Below are 13,062 nucleotides of genomic sequence, written 5' to 3'. Positions count from 1 at the left end.
TCCCAGCCCTTCTCTGCCCCGGGGCTTTCGCACAGCTCTTCCCTCCCCACCCTACCCCGCCCCCTGCCCTTCCCAGATTCTTCACTCTCCAGGATGTCCACCCTAAGGTTCCTTCTCTCTTCCTGCTGCTGTTCTTTTATAGCATGTATCACAGTACAGAGTTATAATTTAATTTCTTGCATTTGTGTCTACTGAGGGCAGAGGCCTCACTAGCACACAGTAGGTGTTCAATAAATATTTGTGGACCTACTGGCTAGATGAGCCAACAATAGAGGAATTTGTTTTTGTGGCCTGAACAAGTATGAGCATTTGCTGTCTTGTGGCGCCCTCTGGTGGACTTAGTGCAGATGCCAGGCTGAGGGCCTACCCCTTTCTCTCCCGGCAGCATTGGTACCTCAGCCTCATGCTTCCTGGGACCTGGCTACCAAGGTGTGGCCACATCAGTGACATGTGCAAGTCCAAGAAGTAGCAAAAATTGGTACTCCTGGAGTTCTGTGAGCTGCTTGTGGATGACCAGGTGAGTTGGAGGTCAGCTACCTCCTCACATTATTATTATTATTATTGTCATTATTATTAATAACATTGCCATTAGAGTCATAGACTGGGTGATATAGCCATGTAATGATTTAACAACCAGGATACGTTTTGAGAAATGTGTCGTTAGGTGATTTTGGTGTGCAAGCATTATAGCACGCAGTTACACAAACCTGGGTGGTATAGCTTACTGCTGTAATTGTTTGTGCTACTATTTTATATGACTGGCAGTGCAGTAGGTCTGTTCACAGCAGGATCACCACAAACGTGAGTGATGTGTTGTTCTAGGACGTTATGACAGCTATGATGTCACTAGGCCATAGGAATCTTTCAGTTCCATTATAGTCTCATGGGACCACCATTGTATATGTGGTCTACCGTTGATCGAAATGTCGTTATGTGGCACATGACTGTGTTATTGGATAGCTAATGTTAATAATGCTAAACATTAAATGATCACTGTGTGCCACACATGGGTCCCTGAGCAACCTCCCCTGAGTCCCTCAGGGCCCAATTCCTCCCCTCCCCACCAAGTGCCCTAAGTAGTTAGTTCTTCCAGGCTTTTGATGGAGACAGCGATGAACAGGCCCCAGTCAGTAACCTAGCTCAGCACGCTGGGATTTGCATTAAAGCTCATGGGGAAAGGTTTATATTCTGAGCCAGGGAATGTTAAGCTACATTACAAAAAGCATTTTTAGTCTAGTCAGAATGTCTACGTGGAATCCATCCTCTTTCTCTATCTGTGAGAACCTGGGCACTTCATGTAACCTCCATAAGCCTGTCTTTTGGTCTATAAAATGGGCACAGAAGGTCCTCAAATAACGTGTTTCGTTCTACGTTTTGTTATAACACCAATGGGAAAAAAAAAAAAAATTCCTAGCCAGGGGCACCGTCTGTATAGAATCTGCACATTCTCCCCTGTGGGTTTTCTCTGGGAACTCTGGTTTCCTCCCACATCCCGAAGAGGTGCATGTGAGGGGAATAGGTGCGTCTACATTGTCCCAGTCTGAGTGAGTGTAGGGGTGAATGTGTCCTGTGATGGACGGGCGTCCTGTCTAGGGTGGGGTCCCATCTTGTGCCCTGAGCTGCTGGGATTGGCTCCAGCCACCCGTGACCCTGATCTGGAAGTGGATTGGAAATTAATGATCTGACTTGTTTTTATTAATCGTTCTTATATATATGTATAGCTCACATTTGTTTCAATTTTTAATATTAGAAGCACTTTGGGTCCTTATTTAGAAATTTGGTAAAGTTTTTGTGACAGAAATATGCCTTGGAAAATTAACTCTTGTTTAGAGCAATTAGCCCGGTGTAAAACTGGTTTTGTCATATGTTGTTTCACTCAAAGTCACAGTTTCCAAGAACCTATTAACGATGTTAAGTGAGGACTTGCTGTACATTGTTATCTGCTTCAAAATGTTATAGTGACGATATAATCGGATCAGGTATAGGAGGGCACTTTGGAAACTGGAAATGTCAAAATGATGCCTGGTGATCATGTTCTTATTTAACCTTGCACTTGGAGCTTTTCTTGGAACTCAAGAGAATCCTAAGGCCAGGTGAAGATGAACCAGCTGGTTTGAGCTGTTTTGTGAGAGGGCTGGTTGTTGCATAGTAGCCTCAGTTTACTCACACACATGTGAATGTCTATCTGTGGCCAGATGGCATGTTGAGCTCAGCCATCCCCTGTCAGGCACCTGTCAGGAGAGAGAATTTTAGAGCAGGTGTGCCAGCTTGCAGGTCTTGCCCATGACACAGCAATGCCTAACGGTAAAGTCAAGATAACACTGTGTCATTAATAAGCCAGAGCTTCTGCGCCATGTCCCCTTCCAAGAGGTCCCCCAGGAATCTCCCTGTTGATTTGATAATGCCTCTGGGGCTTAAAACACTCCTGCAACTTAAGGGACTTCATTGCTGAGTGACCTCCCTCTTCAGGATGGCTGGGATTGGGGAAACGGGCACAAGACATTCCATTCCATGATAGCCAGCGAGAAAGGTGCCATGACCAAATCTGAGAGCGGCTGGGTCACTGGATCTGCAGGAAAACGATTCTCACCCCCTAAATGACACCATTGGAGGAGACCACTCTCCACCGACTGAATTGTTTCCTGATTAAATGTAAGAGCTGCTTTTTCCCCACAGCCACACTTCCTAAAGGCTTTTCTCATTAAGCCATAAACAGTTCTCAAAATGAGTGAGTTCTAAAACGTCCTTTAAGAGTAGATTGTAAACAGCTCAACTCAACAGCCTGCTTTCCAGATCATGCACTTTTTAAAAAGTGCTTATTCCACCAACATATGACTTTAAAAGTGAAATTCTCCAAAAGGCTTGTCACCTCAATAAGTCCAAGTGCTTTCATTTTCCTATTTTTCCTTTTGTTTTTCTGACTTACATAGATGTGTGTCTGTGTGCATATAACTTGACAGAGGTGTGGAAGTGAGGATTCTCTTCTTCACTTATACCAGTATGTTTCAGTATTGACAAATGGTTGTTTAATACTTAGATTGAGTGGCCACCGTAGGCTAATTAACTCTTCCCACATCGGCCGGCATTAAGACTTTGTTACTCAAAGTGTGCTCTGTGGGTCGGCAGCATCAGCGTCCGTTAAGGACGTAGAATCTTGGGCTACGCCCCAGACCTGCCAAATCAGAATATAATTTTACCAGGATGCCCTGGAACTTGTGTGTACATTATGGTTTGAGAGCTCTAGTTCAGGGTTTGTAGAACACTGGATGTATTTGAATAGGAGTCCTTTGGACGACATGGTGATGTCCTTATGAGAACAGGGCCTTGCGGGATATTCACGTTTGTGGATTTCCACGTGTGGGACTATGGTGCAGAAAAATCTGAGGGGCTCTAGGGTCCCAAGTAAATGTAAGTGCTTGTTCCCATCTCATCTCCAGTCAACCTTCAAAGTCAAGTTTCTTGGGAATGTTTCCGTACTAAAAAAAAATCTATGCAGCAAAGCATCTACTGTCCAACTTGATCCAGAGATAGATGGCTGCAAAGTGGGCCGGATATTTTTAAGCACTACGGACTGATGGTCACAGGTAGGGAGATGGCAAGTAACAGTGGCAGTATCAAATTTCCTTTGTCAGAACGAAAATGATGCCATCCCTGGTTTGTGCGGTTGTTTTGTCTTACCTGGAGTTGCTGTGTTTGTGTTATTTGGTAAATGTGCAGGGACCGAGTTCGTTCACTCCTGTGAGCATGCAAACATTTCGGTAGTCTTTGTCTATAAAGCTCTGGGAGGTTCATCTGTCCTGTAGCAGGCTTGTGAACATGTCTGTTTCAGAGAACTTGTCACCAAATGGTTCCCTTGACCCCGGACTGGGTAGAAGCCCACATCTCTTCCTTCTTCGCATGTTCCACATGATGTTCTCAAGGATGATGATCAAAATGAGGCAATGTAATAAGAGAGGAAGCACAATTAAACCCAAAACATTTCATTTTTATTTGAATGTTGTTTATCAATTTGAGGTATCAAGTCCCTCCTCCCCCGCCAAAAAATCTTTCTCAACACAAAGTATGTGCTACTAACTCCCTAGAACAAAGTATGTGCTACTACATTTCCTAGAACATTAATGTAGAACTCTTTGCAAAACCCTCCCATAGCACTCATCTCAGGTGAGTTTTTCTTTTTCTTTTTAAGGGGTATGCTGTTTCTTCATGACTTTGTCGTGATGGGTTTATATTTCTAAGAATACATCCTCTTCATCTAGGTCATCGAGTTTGGCGTAATTGTTCATAGTCATCTTTTATGACTGTTTTTCTTTCTGTGGCATCAGTTGCAATGTCTCCTCTTTCATTCCTGTCTTTATTAAGTCTTCACAGACCTATACCTAATATGGAGGTTAAATCAGTAATCAAAAACCCCCCAACAAAGAAAAGCTCAGGACCAGATGGCTTCACTCATGAATTCTACCAAACATTTAAGAAAGAATTAATGCCAATCTTCCTCAAACTCAGTTCCAAACAAACTGAAAAGGAGGAAACAGTTCCAAACTCATTTTATGAGGCCAACATTACCCTGATACCAAACCCAGACAAAAACACCACAACAAAACTACAGGCCAATATTCTTGATGAACATAGATATAAGAATTCTAAACAAAATACTAGCAAACTGAATCCAACAGCACATTAAAAGAATCCTACACCATGACCAAGAGATACTTATCCTTGGAAAGCAAGGATAGTTCGATAAATGAAAATCAACGTGATACACCACATTAACCACATAAAGGATAAAAATCTTATGGTCATCTCAATAGACATAGAAAAAGTGTTGGACAAAATTCAACACCTTTCATGATAAAAACTCTCAACAAACTAGGACTAGAAGGAAAGGACCTCTGCCGGATGGGAGTGGGGTTTGTGGGGCTGAGTAAAAAAGGTGAAGGGATTGGGAAGTATAAACTGGCAGTTATAAAATAGTCATGAGGTTGTAAAGTACAGCATGCAGAATATAGTCAATGATATTTTGATGACTATGGTGTCAACTGGGTACTAGACATGTCAGGGGGATCACATCATAAGTTATATAAATGCTGTACACTGAACCTAATATAATATTCAACGTCGACTGTAATTGAAAAATAAAAAATATTTTAAAAGGAAAGAAAATTAACTCAACATAATAAAGGCCATATATGAAAAGCCCACAATTAACATCACATTCAACCTTTAAAAAACTGAAAGCTTTTCCCCTAACATCAGAAACAAGGCAAGGATTCCCGCTCGTGTCACTTCTATTCGATATAGTAATAGAAGTCCTAACCAGAGCCACAGGCAAGAAAAAGAAGTAAAAGGCATCCAAATTAAAAAGGAAGAAATAAAATTGTCCCTGTTTGCAGACGACATAATCTTATATATTGAAAACTCTAAAGACTCTACCCCCCCAAAAAAAACCTGTTAAAACTGATAAATTCAGTAAAATTGCAGAATAGAATCAACATGCAAAAAAAAAAATCAGTTGTGCAAAAAAAAAAAAAAGTTGCATTTCTATACACGAACAACAAACTATCTGGAAAGGAAATAAGGAAAGCAATCCCATTTACATTAGCACCAAAAAGAACAAAATACTTAGGAATAAACTTGATTAGGGAGGTGAAAGACTTGTATACCTCAAACTACAAATGATCGATTAAAGAAATTAAAGAAGACATAAATGGAAAGACATCCCATGTTCATGGACTGGAAGACTTAATATTGCTAAAATGTCCACACCACCCAAATCTATCTACAGGTTCAATGCCATCCCTATCAAAATCCCAATGGCATTTACAAAAATAGAAAAAAAAAATTCTAAAATGTATATGAAACCACAAAAGACCACAGATCGTCCAATTAGTCTTTAGAAATAAGAATAAAGCTGGAAGTATCACCCTTCCTGATTTCAAAATATTATTACAAAGCTACATTAATCAAAACAGTATGTTGCTGGTATAAAGACAACAGAGTAATGGAACAGAATAGACAGCCCAGAAATAAACCCATGCTTACATGGTTAACTGATATTCAAGAAGGGTGCCAAAAATACACAATGGGGATAGGACAGTCTCTTCAGTAAATGGTGCTGGGAAATGATATCCACATACAAAAGAATGACACCACACCGAAAAATCAACTCAAAATGGATTAAACTTAAATAGATCTGAAACTATCAAACTCCTAGCAGAATACATGAGTTGAAAACTTATGTCCACACAAAAACCCATGCCCAGCAGCTTTATTCATAACTGCCAAAACTTAGAAGCACCCAAGATGCCATTAAGTAGGTGAATGGATAAATAAACCGTGGTCCCTCCAGACAGTGGAATAGTATTCTGCACTGAAAAGAAATGAGCTATCAAGCCGTGACGAGTCATAGAGAAAACTTAAAAGCTCAGTGAAAGAAGCCAGTCTGAAAAGGCTACAATACTGTGTGATTCCAACTCTACGACATTCTGGAAAAGGCAAAACTGTGAAGACAGTAGAAAGATCAGTGGTTGCTGGTGGAGGGACAGGGATGAACAAGCGGAGCACAGAGGATTTTTAGGGCAGTGAAAATAGTTCGATACTGTAATGGTGGATACATGTCATTCATTATACATGTGTCCAACCCATGGAATGTACACCAAAAGTGAATCGTAGTGTAAACTGTGAGCTTTGAGTGATTACGCTGTGTCCATGTAGGTCCATCAGTTATAACTAAGGCACCGCTCTGGTGAGGATATACATAGTGGGGGAGGCTGTGCATTTGTGAGGACAAAAGGTATGTGAGAAATCTCTGGACCTTCCGTTCAATTTTGCTGTGAACCTTAAACTGCTCTGAAAAAAATTTTTTTTAAAAAAGAACAAAGGAACAATTAAAAGCTCTTGGAAATTAACGTTATCGTAGCCTGAATAAAATATCCAGAAGAGCTAGAAGACTGAGTTAAGGATACGTTCCAGAAAACAGACAATAAGAGAAAAAATGAGAGGGTTGGTCCAGGAAGTACTATGTTCAGTCTGTAAGAGTTAAAAAATAAGGCAGAGGGCGAACTTCCCAAAGATGAAACACAGCATGTTTGCCAGAAGCAAAAATCACATCTCTCAGGTAGAAAGGGGCCACCATCCATTAGTACAGGGCACCAAGGCAGATCACTGTTAAACGTGAGGAATTAAAGGCTAAAAAGAAGATATTAAAGGCTTCTTGAAATTAAAAAAAGCAAAAAACAAAAAACAAAAAAAACTAGGTCACATAAATAGAAACCAGTACTTGGATCCTCTCATTGGCCGCCCTGGGAGGTGGACGACGACCAGGAGTGGTGTCTCCAACATGCTGAATGAAGAGTATTGAACAGAGAATCCACAGTCTGGCCAAACCATCAACCAAAGGTAAGGGTAGAATAAGGCATTTTTCGGACAGGCTAAGGTCTTGAACACTTTAGTAACACGCCTCTTCTCAAGGAACTACTGAGGAACGTGTGTACTGTACCCACTGAAGAATGCAGGAGCCAGGAAGATGCAGAAGCCAGGAAGCCAGAGACTGAGCACAGGAGTCTCGGGAAGACATCTGCACAGCACACCTTGAGAAGCCAAGGTGGCCAGGAGCAGGAGCGGAAAGCTGGGAGGCTGGGCAGGAACTACCCCATCACCAGAGAGGCTTGTGGGGGTGGAGAAAGACCGAATGATGAGTATACAGGGCACGCATGAGGCAATGTTATCTCGGGGAAAAGTGAAAAGCTATATACATCACAGGACCCTACTTGGTTTAACAATAAAATATTTAGTCATCGTAATATAAACTGTATAGTGAACAAACGTGGGATGTAAATGCACTGGGTGAGTGGGGAGGGGAAGGCAGAGCAGGCTGTGAATCCAGGAGCTCTGGGAAACCACGTGTTCTCTGGATTGAAAATGCGCTGTGCATAGAACCTTCTTCTGTAATTTTCTCAGTCTTTCCATTGCGCCTGGAAGCCAAGCTGTTCTCTTACAGATCAAAACTGGCTCAGCTTTCGGCTAACTGAACCAAGCTTTATCTTTCCTTGTCTTTGGGCTGTCTTTGTTTAAATTGTCAGTTGGATGGATAAGGAACAATGTGGTTTTAAATCTGATCCTGTCAATGCTGCAGGTAGCTTACCCTTTCATTGAAGCACCTGCACACTACGTTTGTAATCAACGTGGATTCTATGGGCTTCTCCTAGGCTATTTTTCAGGATATTTTTTTCTGCTTAAGCACCCAAACTGAAATTATATATAATAGAAGATTTAGCCACCTTCCTGTTTGGATAACATTTTCATTTTCCATTTTAATGCAAATGTCATACTTCTCTGAAATGAGCCTACATGACATCCTAATAGGAATACAAATAGATCGCAGCAAAATTCTGCAGAGCCACAAATACAAACCCGAGAGTAGCTGCTGGCCTGGCGTCCAGGCTCAGGGATGTCTCCATGTCTAGGATCCTTTGTTTCTGCACATCTGAAAGGCCAGCAAGTGCCTCCTGGAACAGCGTGCATGCAGCATCTCTGTGGCGTGCACAGTTGGTCGTCCATTCATGCGGCTGCCCATCTTCCCTAGCTCGCTCTCTTCACACATCTCTGGGTCTCTCAAGCACAAATATTAGACAAATTTGTTGAAGCTTTAAGTAGCGGACATTCTGGGTTGAAGAGAGATATTTTTTTAAACTGTTTTAATTTCAAAGAGCACTAAAAAAATTACAGGAATGTTTAGCATAAAGCTAAGTAGGATGACGTGTGTCAATTTAAGAGTACAATATTAAGTGTGGAGGGCAAGGTGGTGAGGGCAGTTACCTGAATGCGGCTTTGGAAACAGTACAGGAGTGACTATGACAGCCTGGGTGCTGGTGTTAATGAGCCAAGGAGAAGCCAGCCACTGAACACACTGACAATCCACCAAGAACTGCACCACGTAATAAATTGAGAACCGTCAATTGATGACTTTATTTCATATAAAAGTTACATTGAAAGAAGAGGTTGAAAAGTCAAGTATACTTGATTTGTACATACTTGCCAAGTCTCACAGGATTCAACCACTTCGATAATTTTTTTAAATTGATAAACAGGATATACATATTAAAAGCCTCACATTGAAGCCCAGTACACATGTCCAACCCAGACAACAAATGTGCAAATGAATATGCAAGACAATCTCTGGAAACAGTCTCCTGGATCACCCACTACACGTGTTTTGTCCCTCTGGCTGTGACGCAGTCCATCCCCTAATAGCTCACACATTTCTGCAGTGACTTAGTCCATTTCAAAAAACATCCTATATAGCTTTGTTCACTTGGCTATGATTGTGTCTCAAGTAGGTCCCTTTGTGGTTTTGCATCAGCAGTGGTAGAAGCCCTGATTAGGATAGGGTACAAATTAATTAAAAACAAAAACAAAACGGTTCACAGATGAACAGAAAGGAGTGAAGACCAGGAGAGAAACATCAACAGTTCTCAGCGTGGGAGGCAGGCTTAGAGGAGACCCTCGGACTGTCACAGATGGCTTCCTTGTGAGTCTCGCACAACATGGACAGACCAGGCAGGTTTAAGGCGAGTCCCCAAGGAGGGGAGCTGTTTGCTTTCTGACATAATTTGAAGCTCTGCACCAATGGTCTTATTTTATCACTTGTGACATGGGTAGAGAAACGTAAATGACACCACCCCACCCCCCAAAAAAAAAAAAATCAAACGAGATGTTGCCATCCTGAATATTCTCTGGACACAGAATCCAGGGCTCATTGCCTTGCAGTCCCCTCACCTTCTCAGTGACGCCCAAAGGCCAACACCTGTCTCTCTGTTTCATTGCTGCTATGTCTGCCCCTCCTTCTTCACACCCACCAAGCTGCACGAGTGACAAGGTGCACGAGGTGACGGCCGCCGCACGACTCTGCTCTTCTCTCACTGAGGTGCCGTTCGCACACCGCCAATTCGGCTGGAACCAAAAAAGTCGGTTCCAAGTCCCCCACGCACTGAAGAATTTGAAGATAAAATGAAAACGGGAGGGCAACAGAGGACCGCACAGGAATGATTGTTCTTTGGATCAAGATATTCTCCAGGTTGCAATACATTCATAGTGAGGCCCACGGGAGGAGGATCCCGGGGCCGCTCTCCCCGCTTCCCTGAAACGTCGGTTTCTAAAAAATAGCTTGTTTGCTGCACACAACCGTTAAACGTTACATCGCCTACACAACACTGTCAATTTTAAAACACACGTGCACACGCACACACACACGCGCGCACACACACACACACAGGCACAGACACAGACGCAGACACGCAGACGCGCAGACTTGCTGCAGGGTCAGAGAATGCCTCTTCCGGGCGGTGGAAGTGTACCTGAAGCCACCTTCGCCGTTCATCAGTGCACAGATCTTTTGCCAATTCAGTGCAAAGTGTCAGAGCTAATGGAGACCAACGTTGACTTCTATGTAAACGCCCCTGCCCGTCGAGGGAGAGCACTGCTGCACGGGGCCGCCAGGAACTCCCGAAAGCGCTCGTCGGAGAATTCTTGTTCACTGGATTGACTTTTTTTCTTCATGATTGAAAAAAGCAGCTCAGTACACAGGATTTCCATAACCTATGTAGTATCCCACACAGCTCCTTAGAAAATGAAAGTACTCTTAACAAAAATCCTAACTGTGCAGGAAGAGAATGACATTTGGCTTCTTCGTGTGGCCACATCCCTTTCGTTAGTTGTACAGGTGAAAACTGATGAGAGCAGCATCCAGTTACTCGTTTGGAAAATCTGCAGTCTGTGACTAAATATATAAAACTCTGCTTGCTGCAAGCAACTGGTTTGTGTCGGTTCCATTTGCCCTTGGTCACAGATGAGCTGTCGATACCCTTTCAGACCCCGGATAAATCAAGTTGGTTAACCAGTTCTGGCGTGATGAGAGGGACCTCAAACAGAGAACTCTGGGCTTCCTTTCCTGGGTCTCGTTTGTAGTCGCCTAAATCGGAAGCCAACGAAGGGATTCATCCAGAGGAGTGAGGGGGGCCCCCCAAAGACGGACTTCATCCCTTCCCATCGTAGCCTCCGCTCCCAGGTGGGCTTCTCACTTTTCAGTCTCTCTATCTCCTGGAGGCAGAAAGATAAGCAAGTGGGTGGCAGTGCCAGGAAAACCCCCAACACATCCAGGTGAGGCCGAGTGGTTAAGTCAGCGGAAAATACCACCAAACTTTACGATTCCACTGCATCTGAGGACGAGGCATTCGGATGACGTGTGGGCTTTCCTTCCTGGCGCCAGCCCCCACGACCTCTCTCGGCACAGCCAGGCTGGCCAGACCAACATCATACAGCGGCCATCAGTTAACTGGACAGCCCCCGCAGCCACAGTGGTGCAGGAGAGAGCTGGTCCTCAGGGCCAGGGGACAGCCTTGAATTCATTCATTACAAATTATTTATCAAGTGCCTTCTCTAGACCTACAGTTCAAAGCTGTGAAGGCAACCAATTCCTTGCAACTCATCCAGCTGTTCCAGGGGGCTGAGTCTCCTAGAAAATGGGAATCTGCCTGGCTCTGTTGACTCTCAAATCACACTGATCCCTGAAATATGCACTGCGCATAATGACAGGATGAACAAATATAGCGAACCTGTTGGAGCTTATCGAGGCTGCCCAATTAATCTCCTGCGTTAATATACATGCACCTGCTGTTGACATTACGATTTCCCATTTACTCAAGCTTTCACCAAATATTAAGCAAATACAGCCAAGAACAAAGCATACCGTTTCATCATTGCATATTGAGTGGATCTGGGTGCCAAACATAACTGCAGTGAAAGTGAAAAACAGGAGACCCTCAAGGCACAGGAAGATCAACAGGATGACAGTGATTGGAGGTGAAAAATCACTGCATTCTGTGAACGAGAGAAAGTGCGTTGTGACTGGACATCAGAGCATAACGAATTCCCCAAACAGCAGGATATCAGCATGTTTCGCTCACAAAAGGATCCTCACAGTGCCAGCCCCTGGCCGACTTCCAGGAGGAAGTGCTCCTTTTGTAATAGGCACGCTCACTGTTCACCAAGGGGCAGAGGAGGTCAGCCCTTTCAAGCAAAAATTCACACCACCATTTCCTGGTCAGCAGTTTCTAAAGAGTCCATGTTATCCGAAGTTTCTATTAAGACTGTATTTGTGTATTAAAGTGCTTATTAAAATGCAACTAAACCCGGAGAAGAAGAGAGGCATGTGTACCTACACACGGGAAGTACACACGGGCTGTTCCCCACCCACCCTGGGGAGGGGCATCTCTGTCTGAGCTGCCTGCATATCCAGAGCTGGACACGTTAGGCCCATCTGCACTACACTCATGTTCGGTCATGCAAGCTGTACTCCACACGATGCCTAGCTAGCTAATCAGAAAACAAACACCAGCTTTGGTGGAAATACTACTAACTTCCATCGAATCTCAATATCTACAAAATGTAAATGAAACTATTTAGTAGAAATTATTAATTGACCACGGAAGAAAAGTTATATTTATGGCTTCATCATACTAGCAGAAAGGCAGTGTGAAAACTTATCATAACGAAAACTCCTAAAATAACTGTGAGGATTTCTTTCAAAACTAGAAAATCAATTCCTTCCTTAAAGCTTTCCCCTCTTCCCCCAAGAGCATGACTTCCAAGAAAGACACACACAGTGTGAGCTTACCAGTCCACTGCCCTCGGACGCAGGAAATGAACTGAAGTCCACAGAGAATCAGAGCGTGGACTGAAGACAGAGCTATGTACATCTGGAACGAGGGAGAAACTGGTTACGACTGGTGAACAATTATGGATTTCTAGGACCGAAGACCGCTTAATCTTATGTTGACTCCTCCATTTCATTTGTTGGTAAAAATTAACAAGGGAAGGAGTCAATTGCAGTAGTTGACATCTGCCTACCCAAGCTCATATTATACTAAGTAAAATAATTTTATAGAAAAATATACAGTACAGAAGTAAGTTCTTTTTTTTTTAAACACCTACAGCACCTGGTCTTCCTAGGTGGTCTCCCATCCAAGTACTAACCAGGCCCGACCCTGCTTAGCTTCCGAGATCAGA

At 43.2% G+C, this 13,062-nt stretch overlaps 2 protein-coding genes across 5 annotated transcripts in view; one reads left to right on the top strand and one right to left on the bottom strand.

Annotated features, from left to right (window-relative positions):
• The window catches only part of KIAA0513 (KIAA0513 ortholog), a 122,226-nt gene that overhangs the window by 16,563 nt on the left and 92,601 nt on the right, over positions 1-13,062 (top strand). The window contains exon 3 of the mRNA XM_023536665.1: positions 386-517. The gene's annotated coding sequence lies outside the window, so the exon portion shown is untranslated. The remainder of the gene's footprint in view (positions 1-385; positions 518-13,062) is intronic.
• The window catches only part of ZDHHC7 (zinc finger DHHC-type containing 7), a 29,815-nt gene continuing 27,384 nt past the window's right edge, over positions 10,632-13,062 (bottom strand). For all 4 annotated transcript variants that reach the window (XM_011370273.2, XM_023536666.1, XM_011370274.2 and 1 more), the window contains exons 6-8: positions 12,671-12,752; positions 11,744-11,874; positions 10,632-11,094 (exon numbers count right to left, since the gene is read on the bottom strand). In XM_011370273.2, the coding sequence (XP_011368575.1) occupies positions 10,918-11,094; positions 11,744-11,874; positions 12,671-12,752 (390 nt within the window). In that variant the 3' untranslated portion in view covers positions 10,632-10,917. The remainder of the gene's footprint in view (positions 11,095-11,743; positions 11,875-12,670; positions 12,753-13,062) is intronic.

The sequence above is a fragment of the Pteropus vampyrus genome, unplaced genomic scaffold, assembly GCF_000151845.1.
Source record: "Pteropus vampyrus isolate Shadow unplaced genomic scaffold, Pvam_2.0 Scaffold166, whole genome shotgun sequence".
NCBI lineage: Eukaryota > Metazoa > Chordata > Mammalia > Chiroptera > Pteropodidae > Pteropus > Pteropus vampyrus.
Note: the sequence above shows the minus strand (reverse complement) of the source record. Positions and strands in the feature narration are given on the sequence as shown.